The sequence below is a fragment of the Myxocyprinus asiaticus genome, chromosome 24 (assembly GCF_019703515.2).
Source record: "Myxocyprinus asiaticus isolate MX2 ecotype Aquarium Trade chromosome 24, UBuf_Myxa_2, whole genome shotgun sequence".
Lineage (NCBI taxonomy): Eukaryota > Metazoa > Chordata > Actinopteri > Cypriniformes > Catostomidae > Myxocyprinus > Myxocyprinus asiaticus.
In genome coordinates, this window is record NC_059367.1 from 41469909 (window position 1) to 41497174 (window position 27266).

Genomic DNA, 27266 nt, shown 5'->3' on the forward strand with positions numbered 1-27266 from the left:
GTCGTTTATCTCTTTTAGAACTGGAAAATGTAAAACAAATCTTGTGGAGATTTTGTTTGTGTTCCGCAGCTCGCGCTCATTTCCAGTCGAATCGCAAATAAAAATGCAAAGAAATGTGTCCCCACTCAAGATAAACTGCCACTGAAATGCATATGCAATCTTTGTTTATTGAAATATAAAGTTGCATCTAAATGAATTATAATCCAGGACTTCTTATACAAGGGGCAAATATGTTACCGCTTAATTAACCACCCAGTCGGACTCTCATTAATTGAGCTGATTGATGTAGAGCTAAAGTTATAAAACTTATGTGAAATATTTATTTTTGAGCTTGAACTGATCATCAAAACTGACTGTTCATCAAAACAGACCATTTAAAATAATATTTTACGAGCGCTCCTGTAGCTGTGCGACTTCAAATTAACGCCGTGTAAGAATCTCGCGAGATTGACGAGAGAGGGATCCCTTCTAGACACGATCGTGAATCATATGTGAACAGACGGAAGGCGGAAGCTGGAGTCTGAAAGCTCTTCCGGTGTGTCTGCTGATGTTCGGTTGGTTTTCATCAGCACTCATGACTGTCGCTTTGTGCTGCTCTCTGTCTTATGGACTCTGTTTTTACCTGCAAAAGCGCTTAAGAAATCAACACGTCACAGATGAGAGCTGATCTTTGAAGGTCTACCTGTAAGTACCCGCGTGTGATTTTGAGCGATTATTAGTTTCAGTAATAGTGTTTATAATAATAATACGGTTTTATGTGAGGGGCCCGTCTGCAGTAGAGGCCGAGCAGACCTGAAATCAGCTGATCATCTCTCATAATCACTGACTGACATATACTCGTCAACATCATCATCATCGTGTGTCATGCATTGATGATGAAGAACTGATGAAGGTGCTTTTGTGTTTGACACTATATCAGCTGATGCTGGTAAATAGCGCAGAGATAGTGTGCTAACATGATATATCCTTCTTATTTTATTATTCTAATTATTACTCCTGGATCTGTATGAGATGTGGCATCTGAAAAACATGCTCCATAAATGTTAATAGAAGTGTAATCAGGTGTAATACTGAATTTGACTTTCCGTCGTCTTGTTTCATTAGCAGCTCGGCTAACTTTTAGCACAAACAAAAAAACATCTGTCAGATCAAACATGCCATTTACAGACTTCAGCTTATTCTGACTGAAAACACATAAAACACAGCCACATAACATACGTAAATCATAGATATATTCCTCATAAACCACATCATTGTTCAGTAAATGTGAGTTAGCCGGTAGTGACGGCTGTTCATTTAGCTCTAATTGAGCTAAAAACATAATGGCTCTGTCCCAAACCCATGTAAGCTATCTACTTAGTACGCAGGTTTATTATTTTTGATTTTTGACGTGAATGAAAACGAGGCTGTGAAGGACGGACTTAAAGCTATCAAAAAGCTCCTAGATCACATCTACTTTTTCACAACTCATGTTGTCTGGTGTTTTTTTTTTGTCTACCAACATTTGTACCAGATATTTTTTTCAATGTTTCAGCAGCAGAACGGTCCAAAAACACTTTATACAATAGCATATAGACCCATTGAAGAGACAGTAGGCTACATCTATTCCTCACTGCCTCATTGTCATTTCTGTCAAAAATCAAATTGGCACTACTGTGATTAAGGTTAATAAGGTGCGTGCTGCATTTTTAGGCATAAGGGACCGAACACGTTCTTGAGCTGAAAAAAAGCTAGACGCAGCGCAACGAATAGAACAGACTGCAGGCATCTTGAGACACGTTTTTTTCATGTAAATTATTTTTAATTAGACACGCTGTCTAAAAAACACATGAGACACTGAAATAAACAATGAAACGTGGTGCAATGGTTAAAAACGTCCATCTAGCTCATGTTTATATAGAAAAACAATTAAAAACAGCACACTGCTAAATGAATCGAATGTTCGGAAAGCACCTATAGCTATGGTTCCATCCAAGTTTCGAATTGAATTTTGCGAAAAATCTAAATATCGCAACAATAACTTGCAAATACAGCAACATTTCCATTCCGTGTGTTCAAGAGAACAAAATCGTCACTTCTGAGGTAATTGGCACAAATTTAGCAACATTTGAAATGTTTTATGGTATTGGTCCATTGGTTAGTCCAGTTATGAGCAAATTCATGTCTTTTGATGCACATCTAGGAATTTATTCGGTTAATGTGTTTTTATCGTACTTAATGTGTATGTTTTCATATCGAACAAAAAATGTAGGGCTCAACATAAAGCATTGTCATGTGATTGTCTAAGTAAAAAAGTTAATTGCACGCTCTGGATTATTTTCAGCAGCAGAATAAGAATATGAACTTTGTAATAAGTGACACAGGCCTAGGCTATTTCACAAATATAGCTGGTTATTTTTTAGTTATTGATGTTTTAATCAGACTACTTGTCCGGTCGGGTGAAAATCTGTAGCACCACTTTAAAATGGGCATGTAAGATGGCCTCTGTAGCACCCCCATTTTCACCTAGTCAGCAAAATTGGTACATATATAGTTCTCATCATGCCAGACAACTTTCATAATTATAGTTATTAGCTCAGCTCAATAAGAAGTTGGCCATTTTGGATTTTTTTAATATTGCAGTCTCTGAATTTTTAAATACTCCTAGGGGATTCATGAGACTGTAACCACATATATACAACATTATGCCAAGATATTGAAGATGCTAAATTGTGAACAGATTTTTGAAATATCGAACGGTGTTGCCATGGCAAAGCATATAATTAATGGCATAAAATGGGAAACAGGAAGTGTCTCATCTTCTGTGTGCAATGTGTGATTTAGATCAAAATTGAGATGCATGTTTAGTCTTAGAGGCTAATCACATGGCTGTGACTATTTTGGGTCACGGTCATAGTACCACCATCTGGCAGCAGGAAGTGTGGCTCTTACAACAGATTGTAAAACAGTCCTCTTATATTTAGCCAAATTGCTTCAAAATTGTTTAGAATAATGCCAAATGCATATGTTCACCTTGCATTGTTTTCCGAAAGCCACCGGGCTGAAATGGACCCATGGTGCTCGAGTCTGTCATCGCTGTTTGCAGCTATATTGTATTTTTTCATTTGTTTGATTGTTTTGTAAGTTTATTTATTTGGACTTGAAGAATTAGTTCACCCAAAAATGAAAATCCCCTCATGATTTACTTGCCTTTAAGCAATCCCAGATTCTTTCTTCATCAGAACCGAAGTGAAGATTTTTATAAGCACATTTCAGCTCAGTTTGTCCATATAATGCATGCAAATGGGTGCCATTAGACTGCTGGCTATTTGACTGTCCAAAATGCATATTTAAGAGGCATAAAATTAACTCCACATACAACTCCAGTCGAGCAGTTAATGTCTTCTGAAGCAAATCGATAGGTTTGTGTAAAAAATAAAAAGATAATTAAAACTTTATTAACTTTAAAAAATTGCTTCCTGCCAGCAGTCGACGGATCAGTGACATAAGTGCAATGGCGCGTTCACGCAAGAAGTCGGAAGCGTGGGCACTTTGTACACAACAGAGGAACTAATGTCACGTGAGAGTTAGGTCATTTCAGACATCAATACAACGCTGGGTGGAAGCAATGATTTAAAGTTAAAAACGTTTTAATTATCGATTTGTTTCTTACACCAATCTATCGATTTGCTTCTGAAGACATTAATTGATCGACTGGAGTCGTGTGGATTACTTTTATGCTGCCTAAATATGCCTTTTGTACTGCCAAACAGCCAGCAGACTGATGGCACCCATTTGCATGCATTGTATGGACAAACTGAGCTGAAATCTGCTTATAAAAATCTTCACTTTGGTTCTGCTGAAGAAGGAAAGTCATGCACATCTGTGATGGCTTAAAGGTAAGTAAATCATGACACAATTTTCATTTTTGGGCGAACTAACCCTTTAAGTGACCCGTTTTATTGGCAGTAGAACATGGGCAAAACAATACCAAATTTTGGTCAAAAGGAATCACTTAGCTACTTTTTATTTATTTATCATATTGCAGTTCAAATCGCAAACGCAATATTTTTCAAAATAATCGCAATGTGACTTTTTGCTCAAATCATGCAGCTGTTGTCCAAATCGACTCAAACATTCAAAATGCACCTATGAAGGCCAAATCGAATTTTATGTACCAAACGTGCCTGTGATAGCCAAATCAAATCCAATGTTTGGAACGCACCTACAACAGCCAAACTGGAACATGCCTATGATGGGCAAATCCAAAGAAATGTTCGGAATGCAGCTATGTTGTTGAATAGAATCGAATATATGGAAAGTACAAAAAATGCCCTGATTGAATCAGACATTTTGAACAAACCTGAACCTGTGATACCCAAATCAAATTACATGGCCTGAACACGCCTATGATGCCTAATAATGCTTACACGCTCCTATTCAAACAATGATGCCCGAAACCGCTGTCTAAGTAGACAGCTCATTTGATTTTGAGCCGGTGTCTGACCTGCGACACTCAAACCGTTTTGGCAGGAAACATTAGCTTCACAACACCTCAGAGCAAGCACTGTTTTTCAATTTGAGTGGGTTTATACTTGATAAAATTGGGTTTAGCTAGATCAGCTTTTGTTAGACTACATCTGTAATGGGGCTGGGTATTGATACAGATTTCCTGATTTGATTCTGATTCACAAGCTCTCGATTCTGATTTTGATTCGATATCGATTCATATTGGTATATTTCAGTTATAATGTCCATTTTTGCTTGCATGTGAAAGAAATTATATCCCAGCTAATGCTGTTAATTATACAGGGGACTTTCTTACTAGGTACATTACGAAAATATACATTTGACAAATTATATTTTATTTGTTTTTCATCATTTTGGTCACATTTAAGCTTTTTAAAAATGTACAAATCCATGTATTCCATCAATAAATCTGTTATTTTATTGCATATATTTTGTAATATGTTTGATTTAATGCATAATTGACACTATTTACAAGTATTTACATTGTACATTTGTATAACGCATGCTAAAAATCAGTACTGTCTCTTTAAGAAAACCAGCAGTTCTTTAGAGAGTATCTGTAAATGAGCGCATGTTAACGAGAGGAGTGGCTTCTTTACCTGCTATTCGTGGTTAGAATTAAATGTTTGTGTTTTGATGTTTCTGATCAACAATTTACTAAGAACTGAAAAAATATTAAAAGAGACATGATTTAATAAAAATTGGATTGCGTGGATCTCGTCTTTGGACACATCTCACGAAATAAGTCTAAACAAATTTGAAATCTCAACATGCATGGAAAGAATGCTGAACTTTGCCACAATACTACTCAATCACTGGTGAGTTAAATGTGAACATTTACCAGCCAGTGACTAATCCCAGACGTTTTTAGTCATGTAGTGCGAGATTTGGTCTCATATGCGAGTAATTTACTCGCATTGTAGAGAGTTGCGTATATAGTAAAAGATCAATCTTGGGATTTAAGAATCGATATCAAGATCGTTTGAATGCAGATCGTAAAATCAGTATTTTTATCCAATCCTAAATTTTTCCCCATGACCTTAGGGACAAGAAATAGCTTCATAACAATTCAACAATAAATCCCCATCCCAGTAGTCTTTGATCATTTCACCATCCATAGAGCAACACCTCATATTCCCGAATTAAAAAAGAGGTTTACGTGGCATGCTAAAAACATTGTGAATTGTGTTTCTCGCATTTCTTAACAAGCAGGTTTTACTGCTTTGAAACCTTTAAAATCAGCCAAACTACTTTGTTATATATAGCTTTGTTTTTTTGTCCTTTGGGTGTAATTTTGAAGGGGCCATTCGCTACATTGTTTTTTCTTTTCCAGTTATAATGTTTCAGATTTTCATGACTATTTTCTCTCCACGGTAGGTAAGGAATGTTACCCCTTTAAGTTTTTAGTAGTGTAGGTAGGTTTATTTTAATGTACTTTTGTTTTATTAGATAGAATCCACTGCCCTTCATTTAGCTGGCTTTATGGCTTTTCTTTGTTCTTTTATTAGGCAACACTGTTGTTTCCTTTTTCCTTTCACTTTGTCCTTGCTATTGAGTTCATTGTAAATATCTGAATAGAATCTAAAATGAAGTGTTTCTGCTTTTTTAACTTTACGCCTTTGGAAGTATGTTTTGAGTTAATTTGTTAAAGTTTGGATCATAGTTTCACACACAGTTCTAGTTTGTTTACACCCATTGTTACTCCTTGACTAATGGGGACGTAACACCCTTACCCTTTTAGTTGATCAGGAACCTTGATAAAAATAGCACCTACTAGGGGTGGGCGAGCGATATGACCAAAATTCTACATGGTACAAGTAATTTTATATATTCATATATGCCTTTATATATCACGATACAGTTTTTTTTTTCCTTTCGGAAAATCAACAAAGTTTTTTATTAAATATCCATGTGATGGGGTGGGCGATAAGCAAAAAATTATATATTGATATTCTTAATAGTTTTGGTTGATAAAGATATACATGTAGATAGGCCTATCACCTAAATTTATATCTATAAGTGAATAAAAAATCTTCTGAAAAAAATAAGTAGCCTAAAGGTACACCTGTCATTGCCACTGCAATGAAAAAAAAAATGAATCCAAGCAAAAAAAAAAAAAAAAAAAAAGAGAGAGAGAGAGAGAGAGTCTTCTCTATAATTGAACATCAGCCTTTCTATTTATTTTTGTATTCTGGAGCAATACACTCCACAGGCCAGGATTGACCGTCGGGAGCAGCAGGGGAAGTCCTGCTGGTCTGGCAACTGCTCATTCAAGGACGTACATTCATTCAGTATATCGACAGTGCAGCCAACATAATTGTCTAAAAGCTTGTACACAGTTCAGTTGAATGATAAAGTTTACCCTCTAACTTAAGGCTGTTATTCCAAATGTATGAAGCATGCTGTCTGCTGAAATAACGAAAAAAAAAAAAAATTAACTGATATTAGAGGGCACGTTTTACCTGTCAGTCAGATGTGCATGGAAGTTGTGTTCATTACTATAGCAACAATAGGCTGCGGGTGCGTTTTCTTTCAGAATCATCATTGATGGTAGAAAGAAAAAGAAACAAAACTGTAGTGCTTTATTTGAAATGAAAAACGGATAAATGCTCTCACGTCATACTGGATAAAATTAAGAATATTGAATAAATAAAGTCAATTGAAAGTCATTTTTATTGGTATAGCGCTTTTCACAACACAAATCGTTTCAAAGCTGCTTTACAGAAAATGAAACTGTAATATCTAAGTCTTAGTCATCATTGTGTAGTTTGATTAAATATGATTGTAAATTGTGTATAAAAATAAATAATTAAATAGTTAAATATAATTGTATTTAGAACCCCAGTGAGCAAGCCGATGACGACTGTGGCAAGGAACAGAAAACTCCATAAGGTGTTGGTTAATGGAGAAAAATAACCTTGGGAGAAACCAGGTTCACTGTGGGGGCCAGATCCCCTCTGACTAAACAGAATGAATATAATGCCAATATTACTTATTTATGTGCAGTGCAAGTCATGGTTTAAAATTTGTAAACTAAATAAGTGTTAAGGGCCAATGTTTAAACAAAGATTTTGTTTGAACTGTAAGATTAATGAATAATGTCTTTGAAGTCCATCCCCGATTAACTGCAGAAGTTCACATAGATGCATTGTCCTTTGTTAATTGGCTGATGAAGTCTTTTGTTGGCAATTAATTGATAGTCTGTGTATTCCATTTCAAGAGTGTAGTCCATCAATAGACAAAGGTGATGCAGGCAGAGATCAGTGAGGTGCATCGCAGTTCAACTGGCAGGTCATCTCAGTGAGGTTAGGTGGGGTCCATCCTAAGTCAAATGTTCAGGCAGTGGCTTATGAAGTATCCAATGTCTTACAGAAGGAGTTGGCATCAGTTCATCCTCTGAAGTCCATCGTAAAAGACTGAAGTGATGTCTGGCTAGTACCAGCTGTAGTTTGTCGTCATCACTCAGCAACACGTAGCAGTGGAGTCCGACACCAAACAGGAACGGAGCTGGATCTGGCCGGCTCTGGTAACTCTGGGATAGGAATCCCAAGGTTGAGACATGGAAACAAATAGAATAATATTAGCATAGATGCCATTCAATTTATTGCAGATTTATAGATCATGATAAATATTTCTGGTTCTGGTAGACTTAACTAAAGCAGCCTAATTGTGAGTTGAAGGATAAATTAGGTGTATGCCTGGCTAAATAGATGAGTCTTTGGTCTAGACTTAAACTCAGTGAGTGTGTCTGCATCTTGAACAGTGTTAGGGAGACTATTCCATAGTTTAGGAGCCAAATATGAAAAGGATCTACCTCCTTTTGTGGATTTGGATATTCTAGGAACTATTAACAGGCCAGAATTTTGCGATCGTGATGAAATATAGCATGGTGGAAGGTCACTTAAGTACTGCAGAGCCTGACCATTCAAAGCTTTGTGTGTAGTTAACAGAATTTTAAAATTAATTCGAAATTTAACAGGTAGCTAATGCAACGACGATAAAATTGGGCTAATATGATCATATTTCTTGGTTCTAGTCAGCACTCTGGCAGCTGCATTTTGAACCAATTTAAGTTTATTTATTGATCTTGCTGGACATCCTCCCAGTAATGCATTACAATAATCTAGTCTTGAGGTCATGAACGCATGAATTATTTTTTCGCTTGAATTATTTTTTCGGCATCAGCAATAGAGAGCATGTGCAATATTTCTGAGGTGGAAGAATGCTGTTCTACAAACACTGGAAATTAGATTTTTCGAACAACAAATTGGTGACAAATATAACACCTAATTTCTTTGCTGTAGAAGATGACGTAACAGTACATCCATAGAGAGTCAAATTATACTTTAGCGGCTTATTTTTAGAGGTGTTGGGTCCAATAATTATTACCTCTGTTTTGTCAGAATTGAGTAGAAGGAAATTTCTGGCCATCCAGTCTTGGATTTCATTGATATACTCTGCTAATTTGGAGAATTGTGAAATTTTGTCGGGTTTAGAAGAAATATAAAGTTGGGTATTGTTGGCATAACAGTGGAAACTTATTCCACGATTCCTGATAATATCTCTCAGGGGAAGCATATACAAGGAGAAAAGCAGAGGCCCTAAAACTGATCCCTGTGGCACTGTATATTTTTGTTTGATTTGACAGTTCCTCGTTTACACATACAAAGTGGTAGCGGTCTGATAAATAGGACCTGAACCATGCTAATTCAAGCCCAATAATGCCAACATAATTCTCCAGCCTATTCAAGAGAATGTCGTGATCTATGGTGTCGAAGGCAGCACTAAGATCTAAAAGCACTTGAAGAGAAATGCAGCCGTGATCAGATGATAATAGCAAGTAATTTGTAACTCTGATAAGTGCAGCCTCTGTACTGTGATGGGGCCTAAATCCTGAATGAAACTGTTCAAATATACCATTTCTCTGTAGAAATTAACATAGTTGGGAGGACACTACCTTTTCTAGTATTTTTCTACATAAATGGGAGATTTGAAATTGGTCTATAATTAGCCAATTCGCCAGAATCAAGCTGTGGCTTTTTAATAAGCGGTTTTATAACTGCCATTTTAAAGGAGACCTGTTATTTCCCTTTTTACAAGATGTAATATAAGTCTCAGACATAGCTAAAAATAACGACATAGCTCTGTTCTCCGTGAATACAATCAGAGCCAATGGTAACTTTTGCTGCATTAGCCGTGGAATCAGCTAACAAGCTCATTCGGAAAGGCGATTTGCAAACATTCACAAACAATATAAAGTGCGATACTTACATCTTCAGGAAAGATGGTACTGCTTGAGAATCAAATTTTTGGAAAATCCTGCTTTATATTGACCCTCATTCACAAAGCAGCCGGTGTAAAATGATTTGCACACACATACACTAATTTTGGTATGTTTTGGGGCACATTTTCTTCAAAAACAAAACTTGTCCACTGCGTCTTAAGTGGCTCTGATGCCGGGAGTACATGAAGACTCTTATGTTCACTTTTACAACAGAACACTTATGACGCTTACGAAGCTGAGACATTATTCTTCTCACCGTAGCTGCTCCAGCGTGGAAAATAAATGGTGGACTGTGTGTAGATCACTCAGGGGAGGATCTATGATAATAGGGTGGAGTCCGTCACCAGTCGTGGGCGAGGCCTGCTCTAACGTGATGTCAAGTTAGAGCAGAAATGAAAACCAATCACTTTGAGACACTGTTTTAGATTAATAGATATAGAAAAAGAAAGAGGAGTGGGTGGACTTTTAGCATTTTTGGGTGGTTGTGAACACACACTGCCGACTCACATTTATGTTCAAACACCGTGTAAAAGCAAATTTTGCATAATAGGTCCCCTTTAAAGTTTCTTGAGACATGTCCTAAGGGAAGTGAGGAGTTGATAATATTAAGATGTTCTGAGATTACAGGGAATACCTCCTTTAAGAGTTTAGTTGGTATTGGATCTAACATACAAGTTGTAGCTTGTGATTTTTTTTTAATAAGTTTTGTTAGCTCTTCATGACCTATGACAGTGAATGATTGAAGCTGCTCGTGAGGAAAATTATGAAACACTGTTTTCTGAGGTACTGTGACAGTTGATTGCATAATTCCAATTTTATTTCTGATGATTTCTATTTTTTCAGTAAAGAAATTCAAGTCATTACTATTGTGCTGCGAATATCTGGTTCAGTTGAGGCTTTACTCCTAACCAATTTAGCCACAGTACTGAATAAACACCTAGGATTGTTGTTATTTTCTATGAGTTTGCTAAAATTACTTTCCTTCCCTTTTCCTTCCACTATCCTTCCATGCACCACGAAATACCTCTAATTTTGTATTCCATTTTCTCTCCATTTTCTGCTGCTTAAAAAAAAAAAAAAAAAAAAATCCCCTTTTCTCCCCAATTTGGAATTCCCACTACTTAGTAGGTCCTTGTGGTGGCGCGGTTACTCATCTCAATCTGGGTGGTGGAGGACAAATCACATTTGCCTCCGCTTCTGAGACTGTCAATCCGCGCATCAAGTAGCTTGTTGCGCATTGCACCGCGGAGACTCCCAGCATGTGGAGGCTCGTGCTACTTTCCGAGATCCACACGCTAATTACCACGCGCCCCATTGAGAGTGAGAACCACTAGTTGCGACCACGAGGAGGTTACCCCATGTGACTCTACCCTCCCTAGCAACCGGGACAATTTGGTTGCTTATGAGACCTGGCTGGAGTCACTCAGCACTCCCTGAATTAGAACTCGTGATTCCAGGGGTGGTACTCAGCATCTTTACTCACTGAGCTTCCCAGGCCCCACCAAACTCTCCCTTATAAATAAAGCTGCGACCTGGCAGGAGTCACTCAGCACACCCTGGATTCGAACTGGTGACTCCAGGGGTGGTAGTCAGTGTCAATACTCGCTAAGATACCCAGGCTCCCTGAGCTGCTCTCTTAAGAGCATGAGTGTGATCACTGTACCATGGTGCAGGGCTTTTTTCTTTAATTATCTTTAATCAATGGGGGCGACTATATCAAGTTCTTCAACATTTTTAGGCTTACTGATTATGTGAGACAATTGTGGAAGATTATTTGTGAATGTAAGGTTGTTGAAAGAATAGTTCTACCTGAACGATAGTGTGGTGTATATTGATTGATATTAGCTGATCGCAGCAAACGAGACGAGGTAATGATCTGAGATGTCATCGCTCTGCGGTAGAATTTCTATAGTATCAAGATCAACTCCATCTGATAGAATTAAATCTAGCGTATGAATATGGTGTTTATGGAGTTGACCCTGTCACATTTTGTTTGACTCCAAGAGAGTTGAGAATATTGATAAATGCTAATCCCAATGTGTCATTTTCATTATCTATGTGAATGTTGAAGTCACCAACAATTAAAGGAATTAAGGAATAAAGCTGCATATTGCCAATTTTCTTCACGATAAGAAATGCACAGTGACACACATTATGATTCAATAAATCGCGAGCCATCACATTATAATCTAGCTGCATTAAGCGCACGCTTGAGGGATGAGCGTCCCCGCGGTGCAGTTTCAATCTCTCCCCCTTAGATAAAGTGTAGGCCTATTGTTAAATCATCCCCAACATCAGCTGTGGTTTTAAAATTTGTTGTTGGTTTATTGGTTGGCCTGGATGAGTGTGAGACTCCTGTCCTGAAATTATGAATCAGGTATTTAATTTGAATTTAGCCTGCCACTGGAAACTGCTAACCTTTTTGGCAACTATATAGCCTACGGTTGATTAAGGTGTCATTGATTTATTAAATAATTCCTTTAGGGAATTTACTCCGTGCAATCGCTTCTCTCTCTCAGTGTTTGCAGAGATAAAGATGCAGATAGGAAAATTTGATGGCGTCAACAACACTATAAAGAGCAGCTGGGCTTTAAGCGTAGGGTCCATTACACACCACGGAGAACGCAGCATTTTATAAACAAGCTTTTCCTCATTTTCTCTCGGAATGTAAAGTGATTAGAACCTGAGGCATACACTCTCTTCCCCCGTGCACGCTCGTCAGAAACACCATTTCATCCATGAATGTGAGAAAACGGCGCCTTTTAATGCAAAAAATAAAGTTAAACTTGGGAGAAGAACTTGATTTGGAGTCGTCCCGCGTTCTGTGTTCATCTTTCTCCGTGTTTGTCTCTCACTATCAGTCTCAAGTGCAGCCAGGAGGAGCGTCGCGCACAGATATTTACATACGCGATATAGACGGTATAGAAAAATCTCTACTGGTTGACATTTTATTCTGTCCCCACGATATATATTGCCAAACCGCCCAGGCCTAGCACCTACCTTGCTCAAGGGTACAATTCTCAATAGCTCACGACTCGTTCCTTGCATGGATTTGAACCAGCAACATCCACGTCATCAGCCCTGAGCTTTAACCACTAGGGCACATAAAAAAAATAATTTTATTGACAAATGTAGAACAGTACAAAATGTATTTCTTCAATAAATCGCTTAATAGTGCACAAATTAAACAATGTAAGAGTATACTCACCGAGTCTCAAAGGTAAGGAATAAACAGAGGAAGAATAAATAAAATATGAGTAAAAAAAAATGCAAAATTAAAAAAGAGCATACATGTATTATAAGTAATGGCACGGGAAAGATCTCATTATAACATATAAGAAAAGACATTTATTATTATCAATTACTTGCATTTATTAAATAGTTTAGGAATATTAGTATCTATACTACTTCCTAAGTGACATCACTCTGTCACCAACTTCTCTTCACACACTGTCTCACAGAGCTCAGATAAACAGCTGAACATTCCTCATGCCAGTGCTTTGTTAGTTCTGAGATATTGCATGGAAAGCAGATATTCTCTGAATGACCGCACAGTAGGAAGATTCTTGCAAGAGTTGAACGTACAGAGTTATGAATGGTTGTTGCATGTATTTATTTTTATCACTTTGGGACAAAACAATCGATATGGAGACAATATTACAGAAAATTGTAAAGTGAACAACATCATTACTGGTGGAATAGTTTTCCCAAAAAAAAAATAAAACTGTCATTTCTTTACTCACCATTCAAATCTGTATGATTTTCTTTCTTCCTTGGAACACAAATTTTGAGGAATCTTCATGCAGATCTTTTCCACAGAATTATAGTTCATTGTTTACATATTTCTTAATTTCACTTTCATTTGCATATGCAAATTAGCAAATGTATGTAACTTAACTATAGTAAAAACCTAGTTGAAACTAGGGCTAGGTGATTTTTATCAAACCTATGGACGATTCAAGATACAATATTTTTTATTTATTTATTTTTTCAACTTTTAAATGTACTCCAACATGATTCAAATTGTGTGTTCTTTATTAGGATGCAAGGCAACCTGGTTAGAGAAATCCAAGTTCTTTTCATTATAGGAAACAAAGGTGAGCAAGAAAAATTTACAGATGCACCACAGGGGGAAGTTGTCAACAGAGTGTAAATGTAAAATAAATTAAAATCTAATAAACCCAGATGTTCAGAATTAAAAGAATAAGAAAACTGCAAAAGAATTCTTAGCCAGTGTAGGTATTCATTTGATCTAAGCCAAGTCTATCTAGAAAGTTATCTATAAATGATTCTAGAAGTTTATCTAGAAAGTACCCCTTGTATATCAAACAATTTGTGTGAATATTCATAAACCCCTGCAGATAGAGACGTGCCCTCTAATCGTTCATGCTGAACTGCGCAGCAATATAAAATTATTTATCATTACAATTCAACTAGCAAAGTTTGTCATAATGATCGCTTGCCAAATGTTGGCTATAGATGCAGTACCCTTGAAACACATCACAGAACAAAGCAATAATTAGCAATCTATCTGAATCATCATGGCAAAAGGAGCGGCATATGATTGATTCACCCATATATAGCCTCTCCATGATTTGAAATGAAGTGCCCATAACTGTCACGTAACTAACGTTTTTTTATGGGTAAAAAGAAAAGGCGACCGTTCATCAACATGCGCACGCCGAGGCCAGTTATAGTCTTAAGCCGGTGTATACCTGCATGATGGATGAAGTTGAGCTACAATCACACTGTGTACAATCATACTGGGAAAATTACCGCTGTCTTTTATATCATTCTCCGTGTTGTTAACCTGTCACGTTCATTTGGAGCGTGCCACACACGTGCAGCTGATCAGATCGAGAGCGGCATTGACAAAATTTGTGTTAGCCTAGGCCTGTGTCAATTATTAGAAAGTTCATATTCTTATTCTGCTGTTAAAAGTAATCCAGAGCACGTCATTTTATAATTCGCTAGCGATCTAGTAACAGCTGCGCCCTGTTTGATTGACAGGCGGTGTATGTGTGTGTGCTGAACATGCGCGTGTGTTCCGAAAATGCCTGCGCTAATGCGCACCTGAACAGTCAAATGCATTTCAAAATTCCACCAGCATGCCCATCTTGGTGAGGTATTCATGTAAACACAGAGAGTGATGTCTAAAGTGAACGTAAACGTGGAGAAAAAAGCGGATTTGTATTAAAATGTTGGACTTAGCTAATAGACCTGCTGCCGTCTAGTGTGTCATCATAATAATCAAACAACCAGAACAAGAAAATGAGAAAACACTCACTGCTCTTGACTGAGTAACTTTAGTAGCTTTAAAAAGTATTAATGTATTATAATCATACAGTGAAGACCAGTAGTAGTTTTAAGTTGCATTTCATTCTGAATGTTTAAAGCTGTTAAAAAGCACTGAATTGGGAGGTTTCAGCAGCCGCCCAAGTGACATTTCATGCCGCCAAAGCAAATTCAATGACATTCTTCTCGCGTTATAAATATGCTTCTTATCTCACACATGCAGTTGGGTATCACATGTATGAGTCCACTCCAGCAGGCTTCCAGATTGTGCTCCATAGACAGGAGAACGCAGAGCGTGTGATCACTGGTGCTTCTCTCTATCGCGGCACAACTTCAAAACTTGCGTGACCCATTTGAGTTTTGATCTTTTTACCTTAAAACAATATGGAGGAAGTCAAACATCTCAAATTGCGAGAGAGCCTGACATTCTAACCAGCACTGACGAGGAAAACGGCTAAAACAATGTCATGCGCCAACAATAATGTGTCATCTGTCATTCAGATTTTTTAAACTACACATCATCACCCTTAGTAAAATTCAGTTAGAATGATGTTAGCTACTAGAAAACAAACCAGTTTTACTTTCAGATATTCAAATATTGTCTACAGAGATGACTTAAAGAGCTTAATTAAGTGTTTTTTATCAAGGATAGGAAGGATATTTTTTACTATGAATTATTTCCATTTTGCATTGCTTTCAGATGTCAAGTTTCTTGAGGAAAGTTTTATTATAATAATACTAGTCAACAACATCAGACTGAAATGTAAAATTTAGCGTTGTGGTAAGGTTGATTACCACTTTTTGACTACCACCAATTTATTCTTATTTTTTACTCTATGTTTGTCAAGGGAAAATTATATAAGAGGAAGTAGTTTTCATATATAAAGTATTTAATTAAATGACTGGATTTTTCAAAACTAGGCATTACAATATATGTATTTAATTTGTAAACCTATTTGTATTATATTTTATTTTTTGAAAAATTTAACTATATCGTGATATATATCGTTATCGTGATTATAAAATTAGTGATATCATGATATAAGATTTTGGTCATATCGCCCACCCCTATGTGCTAGCTGCATTGTGGGAGTTATGGTCTTACCCCCCTAATTTATATGTGTGTTATTTATGTGTGTGTTGTGCATTGTGGCTGATTTATTGATTTTCTTTGACAAACAAATAAATAAAATTGCTCTGTGTTATAGTGTCACCAGTTCATTTTGGAGTGTGTGTGTGTGATTTTTATTTCAAACAAAACATTTTGAATCTACTTTGCTACAGTGTCTGTTTGGTTGAATCTGTTATTTAAAAAACAAAAAACAAATCTTATGTCATTTCAGATCAAACACAAAATTATCAAGATATATATTAAATCACATCAGTAGGCTGAAAATTATCGAGAAATTATGCCATATTGCCATATTACCATATTACCCAGCCCTATTATTTAAAATTAAGTTACGTTTGGCTACATTTTGTCACAGTTTGGTTCAAGTGCATGATTACTACAAAAGAATTGTTTGTTTTCCCTATCATGCAGGTTGCCAGATCTTGTTGAGGTTTGTGTGCCGGTTAATGTATAGAAGAAAAAGGGTGAAACTTGAAGACGAAACTGAAGGTAGTTGGAAAAGGTATGGCACTACTTTCCAATTTTTTTTCCAGTTTAATATTAAACTGCTCTTGACTGTTTTTCTGATGGGTTGTTGCTGTGTTCAGTTTTGCAGCTGTCAGAATGACTGCAGTCAATGACATCTCAGACAGCACAGAGATTGTGGAAATGGATGACGTTCCATCCCAGTTTTTTGTGGAGAAGCACTCGTGGGATGGCTTACGTGACATCATTCACGGCAGCCGCAAGTACTCTGGAATGATCATAAACAAGGCGCCGCACGACTTCCAGTTTGTTCAGAAGCACGATGAATCTGGCCCTCACTCGCATCGCCTCTACTACCTAGGTATCTTATTCGGAACCGGTTGCATTTAAAAAAAAATTGTGGAATCGAATTTCCTGACTTTAGGTTCCATCAACGATTCTTGAACATGCATTTTTCTGCAAATGCAGACAGCACACCATACTAAAATAATCTGACAGTGTTTCCTGCAGTGCAATTCAGTAGCAGCACTGCCACGCTACTGAATCCAAAGCATGAAACACAATGCGTCCAGTGTAGATACAACTTCCTTCACATCAATAAATTTTTATTTAAAAAAATTTTTTTCTTCAAAAGTAAGATTCGTTCATGGAACCGTTAAGGAATCAGAATGGTTGAGAGAAATCAAAACTGGAATCGTAAAATTTCTCAAGATTCCCATCCCTTGGTGTGGGTTTGGTTCTTTTAAAGACCACATAAGTGTGAACACACCCTTAAAAATCTGGCAGTTGTTTAATGATTTGCATAGAGTTGGTTTTTCTGCATTTCTTTTTTCTTTTTTGTTTTAAGTGTATTTTTTTCTCTAATGTGTCTACTTTGTCATACTCAGGAATGCCCTATGGGAGCAGAGAAAACTCACTACTGTACTCTGAAATTCCAAAAAAAATACGAAAAGAAGCCCTCTTGGTGTTATCATGGAAACAGATGTTAGATCACTTTCAGGTATCTTTCGTTTGAGTTGGTTCTTTTTGATCAATCAGTTGAGCTGGTTCACTGATGAGTGATTGATTCATTAACATTTTTTTTAACCCTTATCCAGTAATCACAAATTACTGGAAATGTCATGGAAATTGATTGGTCAAAAAGGGTGGGAATCCTGTACAAAATGTTATTTTAAATTTGTGCTTCGTGTAGGCAACTCCGTATCATGGTGTGTATTCCCGTGAGGAGGAACTTCTCCGTGAGAGGAAGCGTCTGGGGGTGTTTGGCATCACTTCCTATGACTATCACCCACAAAGCGGCCTTTTCCTCTTCCAAGCAAGCAACAGCCTTTTCTATTGCCGTGATGGCGGCCATAACGGTTTCATTGTGAGTTAGTTGTCATTCCTGCTCCTCAATTTAAAGGGATAGTTAACCCATTTACTCACCCTCATGTCATTCCAGAAATAGATGACTTTCTTTCATGAAACACAAAAGGAAAAATTGAATAATTTACTGGCTGCTCTTTTCCATGCTATTATAATTAATGGGGACTGAAGCATTCAAGCTTTAATAGGAACACAAAAGCACCAATAAAGTATCATAAAAGTAGTCAATACAACTTTATATGAGAAACAAAATGTAGTAATTGCATGAATTATTTGCCATTAATCTTACCCTCCTGTGCGCTGTTAAGTCAAGAACCACTGCAACTTAATCATTTTTCGGCGAGGACTGTAACATGTAGATTCCTGAACAAATCATTCAAATGGTTTGTGAACCAAATCAACTGATACATTAGGATATCTGTCTCCAAAAATTATTTGTTCACAAATTTTCATGTGCAAAATATTTAGTTCTGTTCACACAAAGCTATCATATGTCTTCAGAGTACTCGGAATATTGCATACTCGGAATATTGCGTTCTAGTTGTTTAGACCACTTTCATGGTTCTTATATGGTGATTTTGCATTCTTTTTGAAGCTAGAAAGCTTTTGTCCCGATTCATTGTAATAACATGGGAAAAAGTGAACAATCATGTGTGTGAAGCTGTGTGTGTCCATGCCTGAAGGTCATGTGATGTCATGTTTAGCAGGCCGCCCCAGTGAAGCCAGTGGAAATAAAGACTCAGTGCTCAGGGATACGCATGGACCCCAAGATCTCGCCCGGTGACCCCAGTTTCATTGCCTTCATTAATAATAACGATCTGTGGGTGGCGAATATCGAAACTGGAGAGGAGCGAAGACTGACTTTCTGTCATAAAGGTTTGAGTTGGAGCTATTCATGTGCAGCAGCAGTAGTTGTTGTGATGATGTTCCTTGATAAAAAGGAATTTTCTATGTTGTTTTTAACTAAATGTCTATATTACTAGGGGTGGGAAATGTATACCGGTATGGTAAAACAATAAACGGGTAGAAATTTGTAAGTGAACATTTGTTTTCCTTTTATTTGGAGACCCGTTCTTTCACAGATTTGCAAACATAGACCGAGAGAAGCAATCAGATTAAGTAAATTATCTTCGGAATTTTTAAATAGCATCTGGATTAACCAAGCAATTATATCTAGTTATTATATTTGCTATAAAGCCAACAGGTTTGCTGTATGTCTTGGAAGGCTTATAAAACTTGAAAGTTGGTAAAGAAATGCATGATGGAGAGGGTTGCTTCAGAATCAAATCAAACACTTATGTTATACTAAAAATATATTTTTTTGGTTTGGAATAAAAAAAAAAAAAAAGGACCCACTTTATATTAGGTCTTACTATTATGTATTTGATACAATGTACTTATGTTCATTTGTGTTGTTGTATTGTACTTGTATTTAAAGTACCTGCATTTAATTACATCTGTAGTTCTCTTAACCTTTTCCCTAACCTTAAACCTAACTCCTACCCCAACCCTTAACCTTAACCCTACCTCTAAAACTACCCATACCTCAACATCAGTAGCAGCAAATGTAAATCTTGTGAGGATTTTGCAGAACAAGTGTTGTTACACAATAAATACATTGTATTGTATCTATTTTAATATAAGTACATAGTTGTTAAAGACACCTAATATAAAGTGGGACCAAAAAACAAATGGCATTCAGAATTTTTTTTTTTAATTAATTATTATTGATACATTTTTCAAAAAAAAAAAAATTAAATAAATATATATATATATATATATATATTTCAAATTCTTCAAATGTTTGATAAGACTTTACTTTGGACCTGATTTTGAGTAAAAAAAAACAAAAACAAAAAAAAAACATTCGTATATCGTTATCAAACAAATATTTGCACATATTTTGATAAAAATGTGTCTATTGCCTACCCCCTATGTAACCCCCAAATTGAAACTTGAAGAGTGATACAGAAAGCACAAGGAATATGCTTTATGGTTTGTCTTCTACACTTCTACAGGGTTAAATAACGTCAAGGATGACCCAAAATCTGCTGGTGTCGCAACGTTTGTGATTCAGGAAGAGTTTGATCGCTTCACAGGATACTGGTGGTCTCCGGCTGCTCCTAAAGGTTTGTTTAACACCTAGAGGGGTGTGTTGACATTATTTGGTCAGGTTTTAGACAAAATCATAGTACAGAAACTGCCCTTTTTAGGATTACCAATGACTCATTGATTGCGGAGGATGCTGGTGAGTGCTCCATTTTAGTGTTGCTTGAATTAACTGCAGCGTTGATGCAGTTGATCATTCAGTTTTAATTGATACATTAAAGAGATGGGTGGGAATATCTGGGGTGTGTTTAGACTGGTTTGTTTTCTATTTGTCAAATAGGACATTTGTAGTGTCTGTTGAAGATAAGATGTCCTCCTCTTCAACAATAAATTGTGGTGTCCCACAAGGATCCCTTTTAGGGCCAATTTTGTTTTATCTTGGTTCTGTGATTCGAAAATACAAAGTTTAATTGCTATTCAGATGACCTACAGTTATATTTGTTGTTGAGTCCCAATGATCTGTCTAGTATAAATGTTCTTCAAGAAAGTATAGCAGATATAAAAAAATTGGATGGCATGTAATTTTCTGCAGTTAAATTCTGATAAAACAGATGTTGTTATAGTCGGTCATGGTTTTAAAAATAAAAATTAGATTGAGTCTGCACTTAATCAGGTGGTCCTGAATATTCAGCAGGTGGGTAGAAATTTGGGCATCTATTGTGACACATTTAATTTTGAATATCACATCAGGAAGTTAGTTCAGTCTTGTTTTTATCAGTTAAGGAACATTTCCAAGGTGAGACAGGTTTTGAGTTTTAGGGATACAGAGAATCTTCATGCTTTTATTTAATCTTGCCTAGATTATTGTAATGCACTGTTTTCAACTTTAAGGGGTCATGAAATAGAGAATCAAATTTTCCTTGATATTTAGACATATAAGAGGTAACTGTACTATAAAAACATACTGTAAATTTCAGAACTCAAAACTTTCTCCCTAGTCTAAAAAGAGCATTTATAGTTTCCACCCTGCTGAAACTTCTCGTTTTGAAATCTGTCTGTTTAATTTTTACCTTATGTTTTACTGAGTGTGTATTGATTTTATGTTTTGTGAAGCACTTTGTGATAAATTGCTAAAAGGTGCTATATAAAAAAAGGTATTAAAGTTATTATTAGTTATTATTAAGTTGTTATTATTGAACCCTGCATGCCCATATCATTCTGTTTATGTTTGCATTGCAGACACGGATGGATGCAGAACGCTGCAGTTGCTGTATGAGGAAGTTGATGAGTCAGAAGTGGAGATTATTCATGTGCCCTCACCAGCCCTGGAGGAGCGGAAGGCAGATGTGTACAGATATCCCCGCACCGGTAACCAGACATGCACAACACACATGGGTTAAGTTTGGGAATTGAAAACTGGTTCCCATTCTTGGGCAGAGCAATATAGCTAAACAACAATATTCAATGTATATCTCTATGTATTTTCTCTGAATAGGCTTTAAGAATTTTTTGTTTAAATCAGAGGAACCATAATTTCAACCAAACAGCCACTGTTGCCAATTAGAAAAAAGTTTGTGAGATTTAAATCAGTTTAAAAACTGACTGGCTGTTCATATAGCAGTGTTTAGTTAAAGATACAAATTCACAATAGAGGTTTGTTGTAATAAATGGTACTTGTAAAAACAAAAAGGGTTTATGTATTAGAGTCTATACTGTAAATACTAGTTATTCTTTATGGCTTAGGTATCTGAACAACACACATCACTGTATTCAGAATAATTCTAATTCTTTCTTGTCTTGTAAACTATATTTTGTCAGTAGAGATTGTCTCGCTGTTAATGCCAATTATCCTCTCTATGCTTTTAGGGAGTAAAAACCCTCAAATTAGCTTGAAAATAGCAGAGATTCGAACTGACCAGCATGGGAAGGTAGGTGCCCAGTGCCGGAGCTCACTTTATCTTTAGGTCTGGTTGAGAGACTTATAATGTTGTTTTATTCCTTGTTTTTTAGATTGTTAGCACACAAAACAAAGAGCTTGTTCTCCCATTCACAACACTGTTTCCTGGGGTTGAGTACATCGCTAGAGCTGGATGGACAAGAGATGGCAAATTGTAAGTTTTCATAATTGCTATCGAGCTCCAAAAATGCCGAAAAAAGCCTCATAAATGTTATCCATACAATTTGTGTGATGTATTCCAAGTCATCTGAAGCCATGCAATACCTTTGTACAGTTGAAGTCAGAAGTTTACATACACCTTAGCCAAATACATTTAAGCTCAGTTTTTCCCAATTCCTGACATTTAATCGTAGAAAATATACCCTGTCTTAGGTCAGTTAGGATCACTACTTTATTTTAAGAATGTGAAATGACTTGACTATTATTCTGACATTTTTATTTGTATAGCGCCTTTCACAACACACATTGTTTCAAAGCAGCTTTACAGAAAATCAAGCATTAACAGAAAATGAAACCGTAATATCTATAATGTCTTAGAGTCATCACTGTGCAGTTTGATAAAATACGATTGTGAATTGTTTAAAAATAGGTAATTAAATAGTAATTGTATTTAGAAACCCAGTGAGCAAACCAAAGGCGAATGTGGCAAGGAACACAAAACTCCATAAGGTGTTGGTTAATGGAGAAAAATAACCTTGGGAGAAACCAGGCTCACTGTGGGGCCAGTTCCCCTCTGGCTAACATCATGAATATAATGCCAGTATTACTTAATTATGTATAGTGCAAGTCTTGGTTTAAAATTATTAAACTAAGTAAGTGTTAAGGGTCAATGTTTAAACAAAGATTTTGTAACAAAGAAACTGTAAGATTAATGACTTAATTCCTTTGAAGTCCATCCTGGATTAACTGCAGAAGTTCACATAGATGTATTGTCCTTTGTTAGTTGACTGATGAAGGGTTTTGTTGGCAATTAATTGAATCTATGTATTCCATTTATAAGAGTGTAGTCCATCATTAGACCGAGGTGATGCAGGCAGAGATCAGTGAGGTGCATCGCAGTTCAACCTGGCCAGTAATTTCGGTGAGATCTATCTTAAGTCCAAGGTTCAGGCAATGGCATATGATGTATCCCATGTCTTATGGTTGGAGTTGGCATTAGTTCATCCTCTAAAGTCCATCGTAATAGACTGGAGTGATGTTTGGCTGGCACCAGCTGCATTTAATCATCATCACTCAGAGACACGTAGCAGTGGAGTCCAACACAAAGCAGGAATGGAGCTTGATCCAGCCTGTTCTGGTGACCTCAGGATAGGAGTCCCAAGGTTGAGACAGGGATACAAATAGAATAATATTAGCATAGATGCCATTCAATTTATCGCAGAGTTATAGATCATGATCAGTGTTTCTGGTTCCGGCAGACATAACTAAGGCAGCCTAATTGTGAGTTGAAGGATAAATTAGGTGTATGCCTGGCTAAATAGATGAGTCTTTAGTCTAGACTTAAACTGAGTGTGTCTGCATCTCGAACAGTGTTAGGGAGACTATTCCATAGTTTAGGAGCCAAAAATGAAAAGGATCTACCTCCTTTTGTGGATTTGGATATTCTAGGAACTATTAACAGGCCAGAATTTTACGATCGTAATGAACGTGATGAAATATAGCATGGTAGAAGGTCACTTAAGTACTGCGGAGCTAGACCATTCAAAGCTTTGTATGTAGTTAACAGAATTTTAAAATGAAAACGAAATTTAACAGGTAGCCAATATAACGACGATAAAATGGGGCTAATATGATCATATTTCTTGGTTCTTAGTCAGCACTCTGGCTGCTGCATTTTGAACCAATTGAAGTTTATTTATTGATCTTGCTGGACATCCTCCCAGTAATGCATTACAATAATCTAGTCTTGAGGTCATGAACGCATGAATTAGTTTTTTGGCATCAGCAACAGAGCATTTGTCATAATTTAGCAAGGATTTAGGTGGAAGAATGCTGTTCTACAAACATTGGTAATTTGATTTTCAAAGGACAGATTGGTATCAAATATAACACCTAAGGTCTTCGCTGTTGAAGACAATGTAACAGTACATTCATCGAGAGTCAAATTATATTTTAGCGGCTTGTTTTTAGAGGTTTAAATAATTAAATAAATAATTAGTACCATGATTCCTGATAATATCTCCCAGGGGAAGCATTTACAAGGAGAAAAGCAGAGGCCCTAAAACTGATCCCTGTGGCACTCCATACTTTTGTTTGGTTTGACAATTCCTCATTTATATAGAGAAAGTGGTAGTGGTCTGCTAAATAAGACCTAAACCATGGTAATTAAAGTACACAAATGCCAACATAATTCTCTAGCCTATTCAAGAGAATGTCATGATCTGTCGTGTCGAAGGCAGCACTAAAATCTAAAAGCACTAGAAGTGAAATGCAGCCGCAATCAGATGATAAGAGCAAGTCATTTGTAACTCTGATAAGTGCAGTCTCTGTACTGTGATGGGGCCTAAATTCTGACTGAAATTGTTCATATATACTATTTCTCTGTAGAAATGAACATAGTTGGGAGGACACTACCTTTTCTAGTATTTTCGACATAAACGGGAGATTTGAAATCGGTTTAATTTCATCTAATATTTATTTCATCAAGTTTTTCTAGACTTTGGGACTTATGGAGTGTATGAGATAGATCTGGAAGATTATTAGTGAAGCTATCTTCAGTGGTCGAAAGAATAGTTCTACCTGAACGATAGCATGGTAAAGAGTAACCTTAGCTGATCGCAGCATACAAGAGGCGAGGTAATGATCTGAGATGTCATCGCTCTGCAGAAGGATTTCTATAGTATCAACATTAATTCCATATGACAGAATTAAATGTAGTGTATGATTATGGCGATGAGTTGGTCCTGTCACATTTTGCTTGACTCCAAGAGAGTTGAGAATATCAATAAATGCTAATCCCAATTCATTTTCATTATCTGTTGAAGTCATCAACAATTAAAGCTCTATCTACAGTAACTACAAGATCTGATAAAAAAAAAATTAGCAAATTCACCAAGGAAATCAGAATAAGGCCCAGGTGATCTATATACTGTAGCAAGGGCAAAAGACGACAGAGTTTTTTTTTATTTATATCTGATGGTGTCACATTAAGCATTATTAGTTCAAAAGACTTAAACTTATATCATGTCCTCTGAGTAACACCAAAAACGTAATGGTAAATTGTAGCAACACCCTCTCCTCGACCCTTCAGATGAGGCTCATATTTTTAACAATAACCTTTGGGAGTAGATTCATTTAAGTTTATATATTCATTTAGTTTAAGCCAGGTTTCGGTCAAACAGAGTGCATCTAAACTATGATCTGTAATATTTTCATTTACAATAAGTGCTTTGGTAGAAAGAGATCTAATGTTTAGTAGCCCTACATTCATATGATGTTTATCTTACATTTTTTCATGTTTGATCTTAATCAGATTTTTTTCTAAATGATTTAGTGACAGTTTTGTGTTTGGTAGTTCGGGGAACAGACACAGTCTCTATGTGATATCTAGGTGATACAGTCTCTGTGTTGTAGTTTATGTGACCTGTGTGATGTCTCAAGGCAGCTAGCAGACGTTCGGATTAACCAGTTTGTCTGCTTCCTGACCTGGGCCCCAGTTAGTCAAATACTGTCATTATTAAGACTATGAGCCAAATTACTAGAGAGGAGAGTGGCACCTTCCCTGGAGGGATGGAGTCCGTCTCTCATTAACAGATCACGTCTACCCCAAAAACTCTTCCAATTGTCTATAAATCCTATGCTATTCTCCAGACACCACTCGGACATCCAGCTATTCAGTGACACTAATCTACTATAAACATCGTCACCATGACAAGCAGGGAGGGGGCCAGAGCATATTACAGTGTCCGACATCTTTTTTTCAAGTTCACACACCTCTTTAACATTATCTGTAGTGACCTCCGACTGGCGAAGCCGGACATCATTAGTGCCGACATGAATAAAAGTTTTAGAAAATCTACGTTTAGCATTAGCCAGCACTTGTAAATTTGATCTGATGTCAGACGCTCGAGCCCCGGAAATGCATTTAACAATAGTGGCTGGAGTCTATTTCTACGTTCCTTACAATAGAATCACGAATTATTAGGGCTCTTTCAACATGATTCTCAGTGGGTGCATCAATGAGTGAGAATCGAAATTTGAATTTCGAAACCCTAATAGGAATGGGAGAGTGGTGTCGCTTTGCTGAGCGAGTATGCCGCTGAGACATCACCAAAACGCCCTGCTGCGAGGGCTCTACAGCTGGAACCAAAGTGTGTGTGTTGCTCACTGTACTACACGCATCCGAATCAGTATCTACCAGCTTCTCTTTCTCACTGACCTCCTCTAGCGTTCGGATACATGTCTCTTAACTCATTAACCTTCTCCGTCAGCCTGACTAATTCCTCACATTTATCACATGTAAATCCCTCACTGCTGATGGAAGAGGCTTTAGTAAACATGTGACATGCAATGCAGGAATTAATAAAATTAGCAGATGCCATGACTTACAGCAATTGTTTTTTTGTTGTTGTTGGTTGTTCCTGAGCGGTGGGGGTTTGAGATCGATGTGAATCCGTCAAGCAATTGTTTGTTGTTATGGTTGTTCTTGATAAGCAGTCCTTTGAGATCAGTGCAATAATCCATGTAACACAGAGGAGAAAAACGGGTGCGCGCTGTAAATTGCATGCGGTTTAATCGCGATAATGATAGAAAGCGGATGCACCCGGAAAATGCACGCAGTTGAATCATGATAAGAGAATAATGCGGGGGGAAACCTGATGCGTGCTGAAAAATGGCAGATGTTAAGGATTAAAAGTTGAAAACAGATAGATAATCTATGCTAAAACAGCTAGCAGGCTACAAACACGGACTCGAGCTAGGCGCCAGCAGCAACAGGTAAAACACACAGATGAAACAGAAAAGCGGAAAAATCCGAAACGCGGTAAAATGACAAAGGATAAAACGATGAACATATGAGAATAAGAATAAGCAATGCTAAGCAGGCTACAAACACTCGTGCAGCATGCCGTCAGGAACAGGAAGTCCAGTCTCTCTAATAGTGAGAGAATTTTATTTCAGCTTTTATTTCTTTCATCACATTCCCAGTGGGTCAGAAGTATACATAGTATTTGGTAGCATTGCCTTCAAATTGTTTAACTTGGGTCAAGTTA

General features: G+C 36.8%; 1 protein-coding gene across 3 annotated transcripts in view; it reads left to right on the top strand.

Annotated features, from left to right (window-relative positions):
• The first annotated feature begins 542 nt into the window (after positions 1-542).
• LOC127415174 (dipeptidyl peptidase 9-like) overlaps positions 543-27266 on the top strand; it is a 51791-nt gene continuing 25067 nt past the window's right edge. The window contains exons 1-11 of one of the 3 annotated variants that reach the window (XM_051653793.1): positions 568-684; positions 13835-13890; positions 16632-16722; positions 16808-17046; positions 17573-17685; positions 17878-18051; positions 18755-18926; positions 20069-20179; positions 21339-21467; positions 21966-22027; positions 22110-22210. In XM_051653793.1, the coding sequence (XP_051509753.1) occupies positions 13836-13890; positions 16632-16722; positions 16808-17046; positions 17573-17685; positions 17878-18051; positions 18755-18926; positions 20069-20179; positions 21339-21467; positions 21966-22027; positions 22110-22210 (1247 nt within the window). In that variant the 5' untranslated portion in view covers positions 568-684; position 13835. Of the gene's footprint in view, positions 685-13834; positions 13891-16631; positions 16723-16807; positions 17047-17572; positions 17686-17877; positions 18052-18754; positions 18927-20068; positions 20180-21338; positions 21468-21965; positions 22028-22109; positions 22211-27266 lie in introns of all 3 variants that reach the window. The other 2 variants (XM_051653794.1, XM_051653795.1) reach the window with 2 other exon arrangements.